Source organism: Polistes dominula, unplaced genomic scaffold (assembly GCF_049000335.1).
Source record: "Polistes dominula isolate Pdom_NZ unplaced genomic scaffold, Pdom_raw_medaka contig_77, whole genome shotgun sequence".
NCBI lineage: Eukaryota > Metazoa > Arthropoda > Insecta > Hymenoptera > Vespidae > Polistes > Polistes dominula.
Window position 1 is genome coordinate 143,257 of NW_028301152.1, and position 23,627 is coordinate 166,883.

At 40.9% G+C, this 23,627-nt stretch overlaps 1 protein-coding gene across 4 annotated transcripts in view; it reads right to left on the reverse strand.

Moving 5' to 3' along the window:
- Window positions 1-23,627, reverse strand: part of LOC107071147 (uncharacterized) — a 162,099-nt gene that overhangs the window by 125,505 nt on the left and 12,967 nt on the right. For 2 of the 4 annotated variants that reach the window (XM_089178039.1, XM_089178037.1), the window contains exon 2: window positions 4,523-4,637. The exons of 1 other annotated variant lie outside the window; for it this stretch is intronic. In XM_089178039.1, coding sequence (XP_089034165.1) covers window positions 4,523-4,568 — 46 coding nt within the window. In that variant the 5' untranslated portion in view covers window positions 4,569-4,637. Of the gene's footprint in view, window positions 1-4,510; window positions 4,638-23,627 lie in introns of all 4 variants that reach the window. One more of the 4 variants, XM_089178040.1, reaches the window with a different exon arrangement.

Here is a 23,627-nt window from a genome sequence, read left to right on the forward strand (position 1 = left end):
TCGAGTCGATGGGTAAGATATAATTTGATCAGGGCGTGCATTGGAAATATTATTAGCCGGCTTGGCGCGTGACACGAACGGATCGACGTTATCGCTATGCGTATACCATATACAGACGGGTGGGTATATAGAGGGCACACGTATCCGCGCGCGCGTTGAAATAGCGCGTTGAAACAGCGCGTTGAAACAGCGCGTTGAAATAGCGCGCCGAGGTGAGCCGACCCGTTTATAAATCGGTAAAACGTCCGGAATATCGGACAATATGACGTCATCAGCAGCGGAATGTTATACGCGCATGTATAATATTTCGAGAGCCGATCTTCGAAAGTGGACCAAAATCAATTTCGAATGGCCGCTGAATAGCAGAGAAATATCACCGAGGCGTGAAACGACGACACATCCAAATATCGATTCAAATTTGTTTATAATAACAACACCGAAAACCCAGCGAAATTTCCTAAAAGAACAATTCCATAACGAGAAAGGGAATACGACAATATTAACAATTATAAATCGCTAAGATGTTAAACTACTCTCCATCGATGAGAATAACATTTGCATAATTCATCCAAGTCGATGAAGTATTTGATTAACAAGTAAGCGAGTAGTCCAAACGATGCAAAATCCACAGTTTCAAGTCAAATTCCGTTTTAGAATAATGTCGGCTCTAGGGAGGGAGAGAAGGGGGAGGGGGGAGGGGTCGCTCTGCGTGGCTTTGGCCACTCAACTCTTTTTACGAGATAAAACAATGGAGCGGTATGCAATTAAATATGCAAACTACTTTTCGATTGGTTGGGTAACATCTGTTTGTGGAATCCTTTGACCGTTGCAACTGAGATAACCTACATTTTGCATGGAAAGTACCAACCAATTCGAATACACTCACACAGATCGCGCATCTTTGCAATTTATTCAACAAATACGAAAACAATTGAAAATTGACAAAGAAGATTTGTTGATAATAGCAAAGTTTTCGAAACATTTCAAAATTTGCGTATTTTATATGATAATGGAAGAATTTCTTTATGAATAATCATTTGAACATGGATGAAATTGGGGTAAGCGATCTACTATTTAGCGTTCTACCGTCTAGGTTGATCCTTTGATGATCCTTTATTTACCATTTCGACAATAACTTTGGCGTAGAAATGTGTTTTGATAAAGAAAAACATTCAAAAAAAGGTCGAAAAAGTTGAAAGCTTTTTCGTAGTCTTCTTCGCGTTGCGATGGTCGGTTGCAGATGTAGCTAACTGCACTACGGGACGTATTCATTATCGGCTCGCAGAAGCCCAACTTGCTGAGACGATTAAACAGGGAATGGGAGGATCCTCCAATGATTGGCTACATGGAACCAAGCATTGTGCCCGTCGCAGTACTTGTTCTCTTGCCATGCAACGTCTATCTTTCTGTTAGTAGCTACGAGAGAGCAAAGCTACGAGAGAAAGAGCAAAATGCAAAAACAAAAGTTCAAAAGACATATTGATCGTACATGCATCAACCATACGTAGATGATAATCCAAGGGTGCTCAAGTTAAAGGCACATATCCGTGCATCACGAGGAATGTAATTGTTGATTCACGTCAGTCAGGTGTTCCCAAAGTACAAACACATCGTACTTTAAGCTTACAGATAGCGGCTTATAGGCTTACAGTTCCATTTTCTTGATGTGACGGAAGGGAGAATCGTCGAGCGAAAAACGAATAGAAAATTACGCAGGAAGAGGGTAAAGAATCGTGTCTACGATGAAAATAAAAGAAGATGGTTAAAAATGTTCGTTCGTTCGTTCGTTCGTTCGTTTGTTCGTTTGTTCGTTCAAATGACCAATCGAAAGTCAATGTCGTAACTTAAACATAACGACAGCTCGCGTACATATTTGCGACATTGATTTACTTTGGACTTTGTAACGAATCTCGTGAAAAACTTGAATTACTAGCGTGTTCTTTATAGAGTAAGGTGGCAAAGTTTAGCGCGAGAACGTTACCAGTAAACGGGAAAGCAAGCGACTGTTTGCGGCTGAAGCGTAATTAAGAGCAAAGAAAAGGGAAAGCAATTTGAAAGTCGATCGCGGAGAGAAGTTGCGGACTTTTCTACGGCACTTCGGATGGATGAGAGAGTAACCGGTGACAGGAAATCGAGAGAAATCGAGCAAAAGGAAAGGAAGGAAGAGAGAAATGGCCGAAGAAAAAAGAGACAAGCGAAAGCTCGAAATAAATTAACGGCCAGAGTCCGAACGAAATGCTTTTCCACCCTTATTCTACTCCGTTTTTCTTTTGCTCGTCGTTAGCTTCGTTCTTCTCGTTCCGAGACCTCTATAGCGACGGGGCCATTTACATATAAATGCCCCTTACGAGCTAACATTTCCTTGAGCCTCCGTTGCCTTTGCAATCGGACCTCTTCTTTTCTTTTCTTTTCTTTTCTTTTCTTTTCTTTTCTTTTCTTTTCTTTTCTTTTCTTTTCTTCCCTTCTCTTTCTTCTCTTAACATGCGCTTTCGCCTCATTTCGCTTACAAAAGGTTCGGTAATTAAGAAGATATCGCGTTTGAACGTTAGTCCAAAAAGAAGCATTCGTGCTATTTCTTTTGGAGCAAATGACGTGAAAGAATTGCACTATCGACGTAAAAAGATGTGCCGGAGGCAAAGCTCCAGTTGCAAGCCTTCGAGATGCTTCTACTCTCTCGAATAAAGTATAATCGCTTCGTTAGAAAAAATCGACAGAGTTAAGATAAAAAGAATTGCAAGGAAGACGGATGATGCCATGATGTCCAAAGGATCAATCTTTTTCTTTTAGTACATCCACATTGATTTCAACGAAATCATTAACAACAAATCCATCCCATGTCCTTTAGGTATATAGCTTTAGCTATTTATTATAGATATAGAAAATCCCATAAATATATTGGAATAGCTTTGCTATGAGAGACGGGGACGTGCGACAGGGAAAATCGCCTTGTGCGTTTTACATACGGCAGAAAAATATGCGAGTGTCGGTCAAATACATTGGCAAAGACATTTCGCGAATGACGTCTGCCACGTCAAAAACGTGTTTGTAGAACCTAAATAAAAAGGAAAGATAGAAAAAGAAATGGCGAGGGTGGCAAACCAAAGATCGCCATGCTATCTCGAAATGTCATCCCTCGTCTCTCATAGATTTATTCGAGATATACGGAGTGGTGAATCACGTAACCTGTTACAACAGTCTGTATTTTATATAAAAGAACATACTCGCGTCAATCCAATCTGTTTAGATATCAAACTAAACATTTATTTCTTTCAACAATAGAACTTTTAGGAATTTTCTAAAAGTAAATATTTGATTTCTAGCTATCTTCTTAACGAGTCATTTGAACTTGTTTGCAGACGATATAAGACTCATAGTAGAATAATACATTTTGATTAAAGAATGATTGCTAATTAATATCTTCATTTGGATGGATCTTGAATAAAATTTTTATCCCGCATATTATAAATACAGTTATAAGTACAGTCTTGGTATCTGGTGACTTTAATATATTACCCGTGTCCCGCGTGTTCGATGTAGATTTTTCTTCTTAAAATGATTAAAAATCGTAAGAGCTTTCTACGAATATCAGAGATGTAGTAAAACGTCTCTGAGTTAGGACAAATACAGTCGAGCATTTGGAGTGCGATCAATCAGAAATCAGATACTCGAGTACGTAAGCTCGAGGGAAGCGACGGCTGCAAAACTTTCTTCTATTAAAGAGATGAGATTTCACCGAAGAGAATTCACGTCCCTTTTGGTTGACCCCTCTCTCTCTCGCTCTCTCTCTCTCTCTCTCTCCCTTTCTCGTTCGAATCGACAAAGAACGAAGGCGCGTCTTGCAAAGTATTTATACATATATGTAGGCAGACTTGCACATAGCCGCGTACATAGACGCGCGCGCGCACACACGCGCACACACACACACACACACTTATTCAAAGGATTTCCGTTTTGTTTTTCCGCTCGGTCCCTCTTTATTTCACCGGAGAGGAAGCCGCGGGCGAAATTAAATACCCACGTTAATCCGATTCACCGTAAATGTTTTTGAGCGACTCTCCCTCACCCTCTAATACTATACCGTTGCCTCGCGAGGTTTTTGCGAGCTTCAACATTTTACCCTACCACCTCCTACTCGACGATACTTTATTCTAACTTTAGCGTTGCAATCCATTCGATTTCCCAACGATTTCCCAACTATTTCGCCATCGCAAAAAAACTATATCTGCGCCGCATAATGGATACAAATGGAAAACAACTTGTAATTTTGTTCTCTTCTTAAGGAAATAATCTACTCGGCCTCGGTTTTTCTATCTTTTTTCTATCTTTTATATAATCTCTCTCGCGTGAAATTTATTCATAGCTTGGTAACTCCGTTATAATGTATTTTGCCTACCGCGAAAAGCAACAGGAGTCGTCATTTATCGTCCGAATCGCCTCGAATTTTGTCAAAGCCACGATTACGGTAGTCTGCTTTAAATCCATGAGAGAAGAAACAAAATAATATTCTTACGTTTTTACGCACCCCTCGACGAACGTGTGTAATTCTCGGCTTGTTCAGATAAGTGCATCCAACACTCTTTGTCGCATAAACTTCCGATGACGACGTCAATGATGCCAATTCATGTCGATGGCGATTCCTGTAACATATATATATAACCACAAATTGTTAAGTCTAAATATTGCTTGGCCCTTGAATATATTCGCGAATGGATCTAGGCGTCGAAGCGCGCGTGTCAAGTCGTATACTAGCTGTAAAAGACATGCATTATTCAGCTCGACACTAGAGCAATACCTACATAGGTGAATTCCTCTACGACTGGAAGTTTCGAGAAAAATCTAAATCTACGAGAAGTAGAATACAAAGCGACAGCTTGCAACGGAACAAGTGTCCCACGCTATTTTCAAATATACTATTTCTTCAAAATATCTCCCACCGAAAAATGTAATAGCAAAAGGTTAGTAACACATAAGCCTAGATAAATAGAATAAAATGAAGAGCGAGCGAGCGAGAGAGAGAGAGAGAGAGAGAGAGAGAGAGAGAGAGAGAGAGAGAGAGAGGCGTTCTACTGTCGATATCAAATATCTGTTTGGTAATATTTCACACGTAGCTTGGGAGCTTTCCAAGTTTTCTTAGATCTCGCAAGAAAGACTGCGAACCGTTTGTTCGTGAAAAAAGAAAAGAAAGGAGGAGAAAAGCAAGGGATCTTTTCGAATCCATTTACCGAGAGACGACGAATTCTTCGGCGCTCGGGTCCTTTCGGAAACTTCATCGATTCGACAAGCAAACAAGCTGAGAACGTCGTGTCGTTCGCATTGCGCGCGGTTTACGGATTAAAGTGGATTTTCCAAGCTTTGAGATAACATTCCCCCTGCACTCCCCCATCGTTCCTCCTTCTCGTTCTCGCTTTGAAAAGTAAGCAAGAACAAAGGTTGAGAATCGCGTGATAAGAGGAGCCCAGAGTTCCACCCTTCGACCAATATTTCTCGCGCTACCTTCCTTCTCTCCCTCCCTCCCTCCCTCCTTCTTCCCTTCTTTCTTCTTCCAGCACGGCTTTTATCTTGGTAATTCACCTCTCACTTCCGTTATCTAATGTTTATGGACGAACTGATCCGGCAGCTGTAACGTCGATCGTTCTTTAAACGAGTCTTTCAATCTTTACCGTTTCTACTTTCGACGCTAAAATAACGCGAAATCAAATAAAAACAACAACTTATGTAGCACTACAAGTATCGCTTTAGATGGTAAAACCGCGTGGCACGGCGCGGCGCGGCGCGGCGCAGCGCAGCGCGACCCGTTTAACGGACGAAGATTGAATTTCGTTTCCAAGGAACAGAACCCCTATTTAACCACGTCGGTAAGAAAGTTAGATAGCTTAGGCTAGCGCGTAACTAAATAACAAGCAAGAAGAGATATAGTTGCAGTGTAGAGGCCGTAATTAAAACTGGCTGGTATTTACCCGGGGGTAATGAAGGGGCAAACACACAGTTTGTCTCCGTTAGTCGTACCTCTCTCTCTCTCTCTCTCTCTCTCTCTCTCTCTCTCTCTCTCTCTCTCACTCTATCTCTATCTCTCCCATTAACCATAGGTAGAGCTATAGAGCATCGGAGAAGTGGATACGAACTCGGACTCCTCCTACACAGACAGACTTAACGCTGACGATTCAGCCCCGAGCTATGCGACAAGTAACGAAACGTTGTCGGAAAGTTTTTGGCGAGTTTCTCTCATGTTGGACTTGCACTCTCTCGGAACAAGAAGGAAGCCAAGCGTTTTCCTCTTTTTAAGAAATATTTCAGTATCCAGGAATGACGGCGATGGCGTACCAAGTTTCTCTTCTTCGAAAGCTCTACGCTATAAATTGTAAGAGAGAAAAATGATCGGCAAAGAATAAAAGCCAGCCGGTTTTAAAGGGATGATGCAATAAATCTATGATCCATTCCCTCTCCGTTAGAGTATCGAAGAACAAGCAACTTGGGTCGACGAGGAATTCTAAGGTAGGCAGGTTTTCCAATTTTGCCATAGGTTCGACCTAGGCTTTAACTACTACGAAGTTGGCTTGGTCGAAAAGACAATTGGACGTCGGCCATGGTTCTTGAGCGACAGCACAGATGCGGCAAAAATATTCACAATTACGTCCCGCCTAACATCCAGCTCTTCTCAGTCGTGAATAATAGACGACGGGCTATCCGACCAATAGACTTCCTCCCCTCTACGAAGCAAAATCACCGCGTTCGTCAATGACATGTTTCTTAGAAATTCGCTTGGCCTCGAAATTGGCACAAGGTTCGACGGCCATCTTACCATCTTACCATCTTACCATCTTACTCTCGGACGCCATACAAATTTTTCTATTTCTAAGAAAGAAAAACTAAGAGACAATAATATCTCCGGCGTGTGGCATTTGCAATTCCGAGTTTGCACAAACGCATTCGAGCACCGTGCGAGTGTAAGCAGCTGTACAATTCCAACCGATCATTGTCTAATCGAATTCTATTGTTTTCTCTTCGATCTAACGATTTCCTCTCGTTCAATGAAATTTCAACCAACGATAATATCTCTTTTTCGTCATCTTTTTCGTCATCTGGAGAAAAGAATACGATGCTCGGGCGTGAACGTTAAAATTCTTTTTCTCTCTCTCTCCCAACACACTTAGACAGCATCAAAAATTGGAAAAGAGCCAAAAACAGCAAACCGGCTTTCTTTTTCTCGACCAATCGTATTTTTCCTTCTTTTCCTGTCTTCTTATTCTCCCACATCAATTTATCCGTTCGTTCTTCTGTCACCGTTCTTTTTCTTCCTTTCCTTCCGCTTCCACTTTGGCTTTCGACCGCGGATAAATTATTGTTTATCTTTCCTCACGGCACACCGTGCTTCCTTTTTTCCGGCACTTTCATTATTTATTATTGATCCAAATTAATCGACACAAAAAAAAGAAAGCAATTAATCGCAAAAATCGAAACAATTCTCGAGAGATAGATATCAGAAATGAATTCGACGACGGCTTCCGTAGAGGAAGCAAGACAATCATTCCGAGAATAAATAAATAATCCACGGAGTTAGGGAGATTTTGCTTAACTACAAAAAAATACGTTGACCGAAAGTAAAATGTTCCAGCAAATAGGCGTCGCGGAAAATGGAATTTCCAATACGTCGTCAGCCAGGACGAATTTCGACAGCACCAAATTGCATATCAATTCGGTCCATTAAATCGGCTTAATTAAAAAAAAAGAGCTAACTAAGACTACGATTTGTTAATTTTATAACGCATAATAGATTTTAGCAATATGACCTGGTGACAAGGCCAAGAAAAGATATCAATAATATAGGACATAAATAGATGTATGGATGGGGAGACGTACACAAGGATCGCGGTGGATATAGCACCTGTTACCCTTATTTCGGCATTTCCAACCCGTTGCTTCCACACTTCTGTAAATCCTCGAGCATCACCGTTACGTCTCTCAACGACGTGCATCCTCCCAATCTCGAGAATATTTACGGCTCGACAATAATTCGAGCCGATGATTCCGCATACAATTCCAATGCAAGTGAAACAACAACCCTTGAATGAAAAGAAAAAACAGCTGGTGAAAATCATTTTCTCATAGTTTTATGAATTAGAACGAATATAAAGGAATATAAAGGAATATAAAGGAATATAATCGAATATAATCGAATATAAAGGCAATGCGTCATCTTTGCGCATTTGAAAGCTTGTTAAGTGACGCGAGATGATTTTCGATCATCGAGCCAAAGTACCTTCGATGTTCATCTTTCGAAAAGAGAAGGATATCTTTTCAATTTCTCGGCACTGTGTATGAAGCCCAAGGCTTTAGGAGGATCGCGGAGGGTGCCAACGCGGAAAATCGATATCTGACCTCGAGCTCCGGCTCTTTCTCTTTCTCTTTCTCTTTCTCTTTTGCCAAAGAAAAGTACGGAGAACCGCTAACCGTGGAAAAACTTATCTACAAATAGAAACTACCTTTGTTTGCTGTAACTCGTATTAATCCATCCCAACTAGACAAGAGCTACGTGACAACTTTCCGATAAGTCGCTTTGCTAATGCTAACAAGTTGGATAGAAATGTTTTCGATTTCGTTTTCAAATAGAAAAATCAATGGTAAAAAAAAGGAAAAAAGGAAAAAAGGAAAAAAGGAAAAAAGGAAAAAGAAAAACAAGGTAAACGAGCTTAGAGCTCCCTCCCTGGTTGATTGCGGTTGCGCGAGGACTAACAGACCGTGTAGTAGGTCTGTGGGGTAGGTAGTTAGTAGGAGTAGTCAAAGTTGCGTCAGAAAGGAAAAACTTTAGGTGGATTAGCTCGGTATGTAAAAACGTCGCATTTATCATTTCGTTGACGACGACACCGAACTCAGCATTTTCGTGCTTTTCGCTAAACTCGCCGAAACGACGGATGAATGTTTCCCTGGAAAAATAACTCTACTCTTTGGATAGAGAAACTAAGTTAGTTATCGTACGGTGAACATTTGAATTCTGGCGATAGCATGAAAAGTGCTTGGAAAAGAAGAAACGGCTGGGTGGTAATCCGTTTGGAGAAGTCAAAGATGGAAAGAGAAAGTAAGATCAAAAAGCGAGAAATCGTGCTCCTAGACTCCGTATCTTGTTTCACTTCGGAAGAAAATCTTCTTTTGCTCTTGCAACGAAATGCAACGAACTTACAAGTCGTGTTAGTCCGAAAAAGCGCTTAAGAAGAAAATAAATGGCTGTTGTGTTCGAAGCGAATCTAAGTGGGATAGAACGGCGATGTATTATTCGACGTATTATTCGACGTATTATTCGAGCAAAAATAAAGCTTTGCTTCTAGCTCCGCGCTATGCGTTTTATCTCAGCCGTGAAATCTAAAACAGCCCGTAAAACCGTCTGTACGAATTGGGGTCGCTTCATCCAGCTCATCCACGAACGTGCTGCGAAAGGAGCTGCTAGGAATCGAGCCAACAGCCGCAAATAATATGTCTTTCTTGCATTTATATTCTTAAGATGGTACGTACACGTAAAGCTTGTCACTGTTGTTCACCTTTCAACATTCGAACCACGTAAAAACCTTCATTTAACTGACCATTGCTATCCCGATAAAAAATGAAATATATTTTAGTAACGATTCATACCTCAGGGAATAAAAGTTGGATCTGATCACGTTTCAATATTTTACAGGTAGAGACCAAATAAAATTTGTAAATGTTCGCTATTATTAATCGCCAACTATTAAAGAATCCAATCGATCACCAATACAAACTACAAAATCGACCAAAGATGATCTATTAGATTTGCGAATCGATCATCGAAATCGTCGGTAATTCTACCTGATCTATGAACCAAACGAACGAATTATCGTCGGTGGTACGAAATTACGAGTAGATGGGTATCGATATCGATGACAAATTAGCCGTCTCCGCACGATTAAACGACCCTCCTCCTCCTCCTTCTTTTGACGCAAATTGCCTCGTTAATCTGCTATTAAATCGGGGTATAAACGATCGCGGCAACTTTTACCTTTTCCTTCGGAGAATCGTATTTTTGTTAGAAAATCAAAAGACCTCTTTAAGCTCTTCTTCTACAATACAAAATGCGTACATTTTAAATGTTGTCCTAAAAACAAAATCGATCGTTAGCTTTTCGTTTGTACCTTTTCGTTTGTAAAATTGAGCAGTACCTATATTAACATTGTATCGTCGTTAATTACAAGAACCTTTTGAAGGTAGATTTTCCGAGAGCTATAGCTTAGTCCTTTTGCTAAAAAGGACTGAGAAACAAGAGAATAGAGGACGAGAGGTAGAAGGAGAGTCGATGGAGGAGAAAGGCGAAAGGAGATACTAAGACAGATTGGCACAATCGGTCTGTATCACGTTGCTACTGCTTGTCTAACTGACAATGAATGTAATCCAAGTTTAGCGCGACTGGTAGGATGATGTACACACATAACATATACACGCGTCAGAGTTAAAAAGGACAAAGGGAACCCGTGCGCGATGCGATGATCCGTGAAACTATCCACGAACAACCTAGCAAAACTGGATGATCGAGGGCTTTGTTTGTTTCATCAGCAATATTCGAAACACTTACGAAGCGTTTGTTTCAAGCGTTTCTCCTTTCGCTGATGGAGGATTCGCCTTCTCGAAGGATCATTCCGATGATCATATCACCGAGAATGTCGAAGAAACTTTCCGTTACTCGGCTAATTTAATCCAAACGTTAACCCGATGACGATGGGTCATGACGATGAGATTTGTTCTCTCTCGTAGGAGATTCACACGGATGAAAGAGACGATAATAATTCGTCGCGAGGACAACGTTTATTATAAGGTTATTAAGAAGGTACTTGCAGTATTTGTAAAGATAGAAAGAGAGAGAGAGAGAGAGAGAGGAAAGGGATGGATGGGAGAGAAAAGACGCGTGAATTTCGGTCGTTACGTCGGCCGCAACGCGCGAGAGGCTGATGCTGAGTAATGGAGCAATTAATTTGGAAAGTGCCTGCTCTTCTCTCTTCTCTCCTCTTTCCCTTTATCACGGAGCGTGAAACAAGGGACTTGTGTCGAGGGTGGAAGTAGGAAGGAGGAAGCACGAGAGAAGAGAAAGCACGAGAGGAGAGAAAGCACGCCCCGTCGATACGAGGCATTAAGCACACGCGAAAATGTTTGCTGCGCGAACCTCGATGGGAAAAGCTGGATAAAGAGGTGCGCGTGTTACGGCTTGCCCGTCTAGAGAGGATCTATTTTCCTTGCGGAAGATAAATCCGCGCTCGCAGGTAAATCAATTTCCTGTTCCGTGGAAGCGAAACCTGCTGCTAGAGACAGGACGAGTCGTTACACTTTTTCTAACATTTTTCCAAGTCAATTTCCTCTTCTTATCGTCTTACTTATCGTCGACGAAACTTTAGCGGTGTGTATCGTTCTAGAAACAAATTTCTATCTTTTACCATTTGTATCTTTATCTATAGCGTTTCTACAATCTATGTGCGCGCATGCGTATACCAAACAAATCGATATATACTTTGGAGTTAATACGTCGATCGTTTAATCCGTCATCGAGGTCGAGAGAGAGAGAGAGAGAGAGAAAGAGAGGTAGGATGATTATTGGCAAGGATCTCTCGATGCTCGTTGCTCGTTGCTCGTTGCTCGCTGCTCGCTGCTCGCTGCTCGCTGCTCGATGCTCGTGTATATCGCGCGCGCGTGCGACAAGGATACGCCGATAAAGGGACAACGTCGTTGAACATGGGAAAGCTAGGACGAGGATGCAACCCTGACGCAACCCTGACGCAAGCACCCTTCCTCTCCCCATTGTTCGTTCGACCTACGGGGTCCCGCATGTCCAGTTCACGCGTGATAACACGGCATTCATACGTGAAGAGCCAATGTTACGCTATTTACCGTTGCACTGCACCTGCATTTCGACGATGTCCCTTCGGTAGGGTACGTTTATAGGGTACGTCCATAGGGTATGTCCATACGGTTCACGCACCGTGAAACGCCATTGTCTGTGACACCAACCACCACCTATACTATATAGAAATGAAGGAGACCACCAAAAACGTCGATCGTTCCAAAACCCGAGATGTGTCATTCCTCCATGCAATTCCTTTTTCTCCATGCAATTAAACACAATTTCCAAATGCTAATAATTTATTATTAATATTATTATTATTATTATTACTGAACGTGGACAATTGATCGTTAGGAAGGAAGATTTTGGAGGGTCCGAAAATCGAAAGGTTCGCTCGCGTAGGTGCGTTTAGCGTGAACGGCCGGCTGGAAGGGATGGACGACTGGTGGTAGTAAGGGGGTGGCCGTACATCGGACAATGGAGGGACTAACAAAGCCCAGCGTGAGGCGAGCGTCGAGACAATACGCCGTACCTCTGAGCACCCCCGTCGAGATCCCTAAATCAACGTTCACCGTATAATAAAATACTGTCGCTCCGGCTAAGACTTTAATGAATAATGATTTTCTTTTGAAAAACAACTTTTTCGCTTTTTTCTCTTATTTTTTTTTTTATTATCTCGCAAAAATCTTCGATCCTTCGAAATACGATTGCATTTTTGTTTAGAAATGCGTTACTTTGTTCCTTTATGCGTGTTCGTAAAAGTCGAGCGCATTGAGCTTACCGCTTCTAGTTTCTTTTACAAGACTTTCATTAGGTAATAATCGTTAAACGCGTTAGACGCGAGGGCTGCTTCAATGGCTACTTTTACCAGTTTTCTTCCGATCGTAAACGCTTGTGCCGGTAACTCGAATCTTGATGTTTCACGCCATTAGATAGCCATTAGATAGCCATTAGTTGCTTAAACAAATAAGGTACTGTACAGGAAAGTAAGCTGTACGAGCGTAGAATCATAACGATTCACAAGTGGCTACGAACGACGAGGTTCGATGATCCTATTTTATAGATTTGATCATTCGCGATAAAATATCATGTTAATTTTGTACTCGCATAACGGATTCTGATTTGCCATTGTTTCGTATATGGAACAACGGCAAGTCGGATTAATACGTAGGATGGTACGTATTGGTTTAATATATGTATATAGTTCTAACGAGAATGCATGGTTTCGAGAGATAAAGGGAAGCCTGTAATAGTCAAGAGTAAGCAGCACTTAACCGAGTAACCGGTACTTAACGAACGTCGTCGAACGTCGTCGAACGTCGTCGAACGTCGTCGAACGTACAACGAAATAGTAATATAACGAAATCATTGTAATAGAAATGAAGTAGAAAATAATATGCATTAACGATCTATCAAAGGATCGGCTTTTATCGTGTCAAAGAACAATATCGTTAATAAAATTCCAAAGAATTAGAAGAACGACTCGTTATTCGAATAAAAGAGAACCACGCCCATGGCTTTCCTTTGAATGCACGAATGTTGTTAGAATCGGCTTTGTTAAAAAGGATTCCATGGAATTTGAATTAAAAACGAAATGTCACGAGGATTTTGGAGAAGTGAACAGTTGGCTTCGATGGTATTGACCTTATCGGACACAGGGTAATGTTTCGAGAAAGCTTAAAACGATGTTTCCCCGTGCTTGGAATATTAATGCGCGCGTGTTGCAGCATTATACGAATTGAAGAAATTGCTAGGACACAACGCGCATCAACGTTCTAATGGGAAACATGGGGGTACCGTAGTTATGTAACTAAACGTATACATGACTACTTATGTAAATAGGTATGCGCGCTCTAACTCATTCCATCCGAGTATTATATAGGTAGGTAGGTAGGTAGGTAGGTAGGTAGGTATATAGAAAATATTGATAAGATCGCGCATGTAGTGGTAGGTATATAATATTTACGTTGCCGTCATAATGTCTCCGAAACGCAGAAGAAAATTCTATCGAGAAAATCTCATTAAGGAAGGAATCCAGCTGATGGATTTGGAAATATCACGTACGTTCCTTCAACGTGATTGTTGAGCTGGGATCACAGCGGGTGAATCCACACCAAGCAAGCCATTGAAAAGCGTGACATTGGTGTCACCGTGTTTTCGTTTGTTCAAAAAAAGAAAAATACGAAAGGAATAGAAACGAGCTTTGGAAGAGAAAAAATGTCGGCGGCAGTGTAAAAGCCAAAGAAAAGCTCACAGAAAAAAGGTCGATGCTAGGTTGAGGGACAGAAGGCAAATTGACGTAAAAATAAATCAGAGAAATCAAATAAATAAATAAATAAATAAATAAAAAGGAAAGAAATCTCGCCATGACATTTTTCTTTTGACAACAGAAAGATCAATAATATTCTTTAGTATGCATTTCAATGGAACCACATATATAAACGCACTTGTATATTATTAATAAATAAAAAATAAATCAATATTCACAATGAATATATATAAAAAGTAAAGTTTAGCAATGGATAGGTGTACGACGCGTGTAGTTCGGTTAAAGGCCTATGCAGGAAACGCGAGCTTTGTCGTACCGTAGAAATGAATGAGATTGTTCCATATGGTCATGAATGACGCTCGCTACTACCAGCTACCCCCACTAACGCTCGACCGACGGATATCGTATTACGACGTAAACAAAGAAAGTGCTGACCTTGGCATGCAGGTGTCCTTGAGGATGAACGAGTAGCGGAGCCTTCTGCATTGACGCTGGTCGAGTAGTGGTCGTTGGGGTGGGAAGGCTGATGGCACGAGCCATGCCGGGTAGAAGGGGAAAGAAAGAGAGAGAGAGAGAGAGAGAGAGAGAGAGTGAATAAGAGGAAGTTAAACGAGCGAGGGGGAAATGTCGACGACCGAGAACGAGCGAAAGCGAATAAAATAATACAGAGAGGGTTCCACCTACACACTTACATGCGTTTGATATTATCTAAACAACTCAACTATATTCTCTCTCTCAACTTGTATAGTTTAATATTGATATGTGGTATACACCGACAGTGTCCAAAATTCTGATTAAATAAGAAAGAAAGTTGGGTGGTCGTATAAAAGGATCCCCAATTACGATGCTTGTGCAAAAGCCAGAAAATTAGATACGTGACGTGTTTAAAAGGCAGAGTCATGAACGAACGTACACATTTTCGAGTGAATTCTCCTCGTATTCCTGCTCGTATTCCTGCTCGTATTCCTGCTCGTATTCCTACTCGTATTCCTACTCGATACTTAGCATTCCAGAATTTAGAGTGAAGCTTACAGTATAGCATATCTATCACAAACTTGAACGGCGAACGGAGTACGCTCTCCATTGTTTGACTTGTTGGGCCAGTAATAACACAAGTTAAACCCCCTCGGTATAACACAACTAACGTATAGAATTCGCAGTAGCTTCGCTCAAAACTCCTACGCACTAACAAAATGCTTTCCGTCAATCTTAAGTCGATCCTGATGCAACCAATGTACCTTGTTATAGGATAAAGTTAAAAAATAACAAAGGTAGATTTATGAAAAAAGCATCGAATAAATAGAATCGAATACTTCTTTTACCAGCGTATCAATATGAAGGTATAATTTCGAATGAATAACCATGAACATTCGTAGAGACTTAGTTGTAACGATATTGGCAAGAAGCAGAAGACTCGGTGCTCGTGCTCGTGAGAAATCGTCTCGCGAATGGAAGGAAGGTCTTTACGATCTCGCTGAGTCAGACAGGACGCATAAACGAGATGGGCGGTACCCAACAAGCAGATATACTACCTTTCTCCCTTAAATCCTATACTAACAAAGGATGAGAGAAAAAGACGAGGCAAAACACACTGACGAAGAAAGAAAAGTGAAAGAGGGTGGTGGAGACATCTCAATGCATAGGGTAAAGAAGAAAAAAACAACAATGATGCTATGCTCTCTTGCGTGCAAGTACCAGCAGATGGACGAAAAAACGCATAAAACATTGGGACAAGCATTTTATCGATCGATCGACTGCATGCTATTTCTTCCAAATGACCGTAATAATTGCTCTAAGGAGCATAGTAGAAAAATAAGGAATAAATAAACAAATATGCTACGTAGATTAATTTCCATTGTACTGATTGCGAGCGCGAGTGCTGGCGCGAGTGCTGGCGCGAGTGCTGGCGCGAGCTCGTTCATCCCGAGTTACGTTTAATCGTTCCAATTCCGCTTCAGCCTGATATCTAACCATCGCGGCGAAAGAATTTATCGGCATACCGCGATGCCCACAACTAAATTTGTGTTCACGTTTGACCAGATAAATGCGGCGATGCAGCCACCCTTTTGTTGGCCTGCAGAATAATATATAGGAGAGCATGTTCGTTCTCTCGTGCGCGCATACAAGGTGAATGCTATACACCGATGATATCTGCCTGCTGCTTGTGGGATCATTTACATATGCCGTGTAAAGCGCACGAGACGAGACGAGCTCGCAAGCGCGCGCGCGCGCGCGCAAAGCACACGTATTATCGGACAATTTCCTCGATGTGGGAGAAACAACTGATATCGCGCATCGCTTAGCAAGATCGATATCGCCAACAATTCAAGAGAAAAACAAAGATACGATATTAGAAAATAGAGAACAGTGATGATGATAAGTGGTCGCCAATGAAATGTATTCCATGCACATATCTATATCTAACATAAGTGTACACGTATGTCATGCTAGATGATTATTCAGTGACCAGAATGTGTTAGTCGATATGAATCTCGATCATTGATAAAATATAGTTAGCTCAATTTTATCGAATGATAAAATTCAAATAACTCTTGTATGAAGAATTTTCAAATATTATTTTACATTAATATTATTTTACATTATGTTAGTTCTATACGCACCGTTTCAAATACTACTACTATATTAATGATATTCTATTTAACATTATCTAACAAGCATGCAGACAAAAAATAAAATGAAAAAGTATACTTAACGTTCTTCCTTTGATTCATTTTATTTTGTTTATTTTTTTTTTTTTTTTTTGACAAAAACGTAATACGATAGGGAGGCGGACGTCTTTCTCGGTCTACTGCTTTTTAAAAAAGCACATCAGTATTCGCTCTCAAGATTCGCTTCTTGCGGAGCATAAACGCGTGGAAAAGTGCATCCGACGTAATACACGGATGCGACTACTCTCTCAAACTTCTTTATACACATATGTATCTTTGGACACATGCAACCACGTATAGGAAAGTTAGCGAGTGTGAAATTCAAGGGACGCGACAGCAACGTCCCCTCGAGTTGAGGCTTCCCACCTTCTACCCACCGCTACTATCGGCCTTGGCTTCTACGTATCTCACAAATTTCCGTCTCTGCTTAGCAGCTTATTTTGGAATTAGGTTGAAACCGATAGAGTTAGGATTATATTAGTTGTATTTTTTATTTTTTTTTTTTTTTTAACTATGTGTAAGTGGACGGACGCGAACGCGGCGCGTGATAACACGAAAATAAATAATTCGCAAGTGTGTAACGATAATACTTAGAAACTGCGTTTCCAAGTTTCAACTTGGCCTTTCAAGCCAAACTACTATTATATTCTTTGAATTACGGAAGTGTATATACGAGAAGAGCACGCTGTAATCTAAAAGTTCGTTGTATCGCGCTACTTATAGCGAGTACCTCGTTCTACTCATCAACTATGCGAAAACTACGATTAAGTCGGTAAGAGAAAAGGGAAAACGCCCCAGCGCAAGAAAGAGAAACAGGTGGAAGAAACGTATGAGTTCCTTACACCCTTGAGACCAAAGTTTAATTCGGTAAACGCATAAAAAGTTTAACTAAGAACGTAGAAGATAATATTATGCGGTTGAAAGTTGAATATCAGGTAAGGACGATGCAAATTGAAGGGACCGCAAGGAGTAGGAAATTGAAGATGAATTCCAAGAAGACCAAGGGAAATCCAAATACATATATGTATATGGGATGAAAATCAACGAATCTTATCGTGCATTCTCGTGAGACTCTAGGAAGTTTCCTAGAGTAGGCTAACTAGAACATGATCGTCCTCCTTACGTGTACAATAATTAGTAGTCGAACGATTGAAAACTTGCCTTTCCATTTTCAGATTGGATCAGAAAGGTCGCAAAGTTTTCATCTATGACGACATCGCTATAAGATATCGACATTGGTAACAGCTGTTTTCTTTCTGAGAAGCGAAGGGTAGAAGAGAGCGAGCTACAAAACTACGTTCGTGTCAGGTGTATTTTATGCCTCCGCATTAACATAGAAAATACAAATCGTAGCAACTTGCATCTCTCCGTCTCTAAGGATTGTAACGATTACGCCAGACGTGCGTTTCCAAGCACGAATTACTGCAACAAATCGTGGAACACAAAACCGTAGGAAAATCTGAAAAAGTTCAACGCTCTCTGCGTGCTTTTCATGTTGTTGCATTATTCTAAATATTGCATAGAAGGGAAAAATGTACAAGAGACACACATAGCTTCAAACTAAGAATCCAATTGTAACGCCTTTAACATCCGTTTAAATTTTCGAAAGGAAGAAATTGCGTTTGCGAATAAAATACTTTGTCCGTCGATTTCCTCTAGGGACCTCTTCATTCGACGTATTTAAAGAGTAAGAGAGAAACGACGGGAATGGCAAATGAAAAGAGAAAAAAGGGGAGATAGAAGAAAGGAATATCGCGAATCGATAAGAAATCACACAGTGCGGCCGCTCGCTCGCTCGCTCGCCCGCACTCGTCCGAATATTTCTGCATTTGCATGCAATTTTCGAGCTGTTCCGCGTGAACAGAAAAGAGGAATGAATTTACGATTCGATTAAACGCGTATAGTTCTCTCGTCTCCCTCTCCTCGTCCCAACCCCACCCTCCTATATAGACATATTCCAACGAAGAGGAATCTGCAAAACGATTGGCGCCGCGTCGGCGACAACCGCGAGAAAATTAATTTAGAACGCTGATGCGATCGATTCTTTTCATATCGGATTTATCGTGTCGATTTATCGTGCATTGTAAACCGCGCGATAGGCGCGCTCGCGCTATTGAGATTCTCGCTATTCCTTTTAATCGCGAATCGATCAACAATGACTGACATGAAAACGAATGCAAGCCCTCGCCTAGTATATGTACCTATTATATCTATACCTACGCAAAATAGGAGAGGACGTTCAATTTCAATCGAAAGAAATGAAAGCTTGGAAAAGCTATGGATAAGAAGAGTCTATGGTACTGGCTTTCAAAGAATGGCCAAACTAAAAGAAAGAGTAAGAAAAAGCTGAAATTGCTGGAAGAAAGTAAAAAAAGAAAAGGCGGCAGACATAAACTAGAAATGGTCTCGGATTGAATCGATCCGCAAAACTTTGTAGCTACCTAACGATTGCGGCTACTTTTCACTGACGAAGGTGTTCCGCTTCTACCCTAGTATATAAGCTAGGCAAAAAAAATAGAAAAGAGAAAAAAGAAAAAAAGGAAAATCGGAGTACGCGCAAACTTGACCGTGCCGAAAAATTGGACGACTTGTTCGGAACGCTTACGAGTTTCGCCGAACGTGTACGGATTACGAACAGCTCGCTTTGTACACGCGTCTCCGAGAGATGCATTCAGCCGCACACGTACAAGGTCGACGACGAGGTCACAGTCGAAACCACGTTGCACACCACGTTGAGATCAAAGAATACATTCAGATATGAATTTCAAACTTTTTTCCTAGTGATGGTTCATTATCGATCGTCTTACGAGTTTATTTAAATCCAGATATAAGGGGGACATCAGTTGCAATTAAGTTCGTCGGGGTCATATTGGAAAGAAAAAAAGATGGAAAAAGAGAGGCGTCCAATTAAACGCGGTTAATCCGACCGAGAGAGAATACACGCTTGAATAGGAGCAACAAGGAACCAGACGGAGATCGGCTTATCCGTAAACTCTGAAAGCTCGATTGGCTCTTGTTCGTACGAGAAGACAGAATTCGTCTCATCTTCCATGAGACGAATTTCTATTCGGTTGCGCGCGCACCGATCGAAAGCAAAGTCCAACGATTCAAAGGGTCCAACGATTGGAAGCTTTAATTACCAGCCAAACAATCAATTATAACGAACGAAACTCCAATGAAAATGCATTTGATCTTCCGCAAAACTTACGTTCAAATTAACTACGATTCGTAAGATCGTTCGTAAAGAAGGCTCGAAAACTCAGCAGCTTGTTTTTAAAGGTCGATTCTTTTGTGTGGTAAATGGGAAAAACGTGAGATAAATCGAAGGTGAGGCTGAAAAAGAAACGTGGAAGAACAGTCGAGTAGCGTAAAATCTAAGGAAAAGTGAATCCTTCGTAAGCCATATCTTCTCTTTCCTTTCGTCTCCTTCGAATTTTCCAGCAGCAATTCACCGAGGTCAGCCGAGAAGAAAAGAATAGAGAAAGAAGGAAGGAAGGAAAGAAAGAAAGAAAGAAAGAAAGAAAGAAAGAAAGAAAGAAAGAAAGCTTTTCTTTCTGTGTGTATGCGTATCTATCTCTCTATCCATCTCTTTTTCTCTCGTTCACTTTGATCCCTTCAGGAGACCCGTTCGTGGCATCCGTTTTCACGTTGTGTAACTCCGCGATCGCACCTACCCTTCTTAGCATCCCTCCCACTATATTCGAACGGGCAGCATGGTGTTGGTGGTAGAAACGACTATAGCTCGTGCCCTAGGTTGGCGAAAGCGACGGGGATTATGGAAGTTTCCTTGCTGCGAAGGTAAAGCTCCGAGCTTCCACCTAGCCATCCCCGTCGGCCTTCAATCCACTCACCCCATCTCTGTTAGTCCTCGTTGAACCTTGCTAGAAAAGGAAACTCGACGAGCGCACGAACGAGCTGAAACTACGCGGATCCATTATTCCCTTTAGATTCTCGCTCCTTCTGTCGGATGTACTACTACGCACACGAATCAAGGATGTACACGTACGTGTTATTCTCTCTATCTTTCCCTTTTTCTTTTCTTTGAAAGTCCATCGTGGACAAGAAACCAAAGCTTCAGATGCGTGCTCGTGTATACGTCAAGATAAACGTAAACTAACTTGTGTCAATAAAATAAACAACATAAAACAGGAAATGATCTTGTAGCAATACTCTAGCTAGCAAATACCAAAAAAGCCAAAGTACAAATAGTCGGTTGATTATAGCCACCTATTCCGCTCACATATCGCCATATTACGATAAAGAAAGATAAGAGACAACATTGTCGACGATCGAGAGTAGAAAAACTGGAGAATAGAACACACCTGTATATAACAGTGTGGTGGCTTTAAGTACCTTCGGAATCGAAAAGAAATGAGTCCAGATGTTACTGCTTGCTTGAGATACACGCGAATATATCGAAAGTCCTCTCGAGTACCGGTGCTTCGAGATATCGTCGATATCGATAGTAGTACTGAAGATGGCACGGAATACAGATACAGATACAGATACGGATACGGATATGGATACGGATAGGGATACGGATACGGATACGAATACGGGATACGGATACGAATACGGATAGGTATGTAGTCAGACGTAGCAAGGATATGCGAAGGAAAGAAGGTTGGAAAAGGGGTGGAAAGAACGGTTTCCAGTGCATGATGCGCCTTCGATAGAGTTACTCTCTCATATAAAGACGTATACAGTATATACGTATACGCTCATGTACTTACAATTGTATACAACACACACAACGGTTACAGTCCTCGCGGTGGTAGTCGCTTTTCGATTCAAAGTAAAAAAAAAAAAAAAAAAAAATAAAAAAATAAAAAGAGAAGAGGAAAAAAGAGAGAATGCATCAACGACGATTCTCCCAAAACAATAGATTTCTGAAATGACGGCGCATAAAGAAAACGGAACCATGAAAGATGAAAGATAAAAGTTGCTCCCGTGGCATTACTTCTTATTGTGGAAAGTATCGCTATCGATCTCCTTTCTAGAAGCTACTCTTTCTCCATGATTATTGATCGAATTTCTCTTTACATTTTTATGCATTTTAGGAAAAAAAGAAGAATTTAAATCGAATGATTTACATTATCGCAAAAAGAAAAGGACATAGAAGAGGTCATTTAGATTAATCGGTGGAAAGTAAACGAGCTATTGGAGTGTTTCGCGCGCATAAAAAAACTCGGCTCTCATTTCTCCAAGTTTATCTTGTCAAAGAGGGTTGTCGTCGGGTAAATTCACATGTGACCAAATTTGCGTTCTAACTAAAAGTAAAAAGAGAGAAAGATTTATCCTTTTTCAATATAAACTCGTCGATTTATCGTAGCTAGCACAAGTGTACACCTGCGAAAGATGATCGTAACGTTCCCTAGCTTCCCCGATCAAACGAGAAACAAAAGCTCCAACGTGGAAGCATGGCAAAGAAAAGAGAAGAAGAACGACAACTATTCTCATCGAATTCGTAACGTACATTGACAATTCGAAATAGTCAGGGTAGAAACGAGAAACGAGAAACGAGAAACGAGAAAGAGAGAAAGAACGAACGTAATGAACGGAAAGAAAAAGGAAAAACGACCAGCTGATGAACGGTCGATGGAGCTTGTCCCAAAGGAACAAGGTACGCCGATATTGAGTTATTCGCTCGTTGCTATACCTCCGTTTCGTAGAGACTCGAGTACCATTGGTCTTCTCTCCCTCTCTCTCCCTCTCTCTCTCCCTCTCTCTCCCTCTTGCTCTCATTTCATCTTCCGCTCTCGCCTCTTCGCTTTGCTCACGAAACTAACTCACTTCTGTACATCTCTGCCTGTTAGTCAAATGAATATTAGTGGCACCCTAGAGACGGAATTAACAACAATCGTGCTTCTCGTCCACGTACGTCCAACCGCAGACAAAACACGCGAATCCATACAGGTAGGAAAAACTTCTGCTTACCGATTCGTTCGTTCAACGTACAACGCGATAATATCTCGTGTAATGACTGTTCTTCAACTCGTAAAGGAAAGTAACGTAAAAAATAGAATTTTGTTCAAACGACGCGTTCAATGAAAATCATCGATTTGAAGATAACTCGGTTTTTCGTTTGCAATCTCAATTTATTCGAGAAAAAATGGGAAAAGCCTACTTTAAATAAAAGGAAATAAACAAGATGCCGCGACGCGTTGTGTTGTGTTGTGTTGTGCCACGCATTGCAACGACATAAAAGCAGAAAGCTCGGCTACAAAATAAGCTGACGGGTTGTTCACAACGATACGAGGGTGTTTATTTTAGTGGCCATATCCGAGGATACTCTTACATAGTTTCGACGCTCGTATCGCATCCGTACGCACGCATACACCTACTATACACATTCATGTATATAGTTACTTTTACATAGAGATATATATGCCCGACGAACGTTTCAGCTTGTTGACATTACTCCCGCGGTAGATCGATCGATGCGCGATGCTTATAATAACTCTTAAGTGAAAAACGCCTACATTAACTGTTAAATCATTGGAAAAATGAATATATCGTAATATACAAATATGATTTTATTTTTCTTTCAACTATCGACAAGCAATTAATTCTTGCAATTGGATCCTTGTATAAACCGAAGCTTTACCATTATTGAAAGTACGCTATCGTAAAATGAAGAATATTATCGAAAAAAGAAATAACTCGTTACTAGAATATAACTCCAATTATACTAGAAAGGAAGGAAGGAAGGAAGGAAGGAAGGAAGGAAGGAAGGAAGGAACGTAAAGAGACGAGTAGTAGGGCAACTACTACGTTGTGTGACTCTGTTTACGATTCTGAAGTTAATTTACGCGAAAGCTAAATGGCAGAGAACACGCGACTATACTACCATATA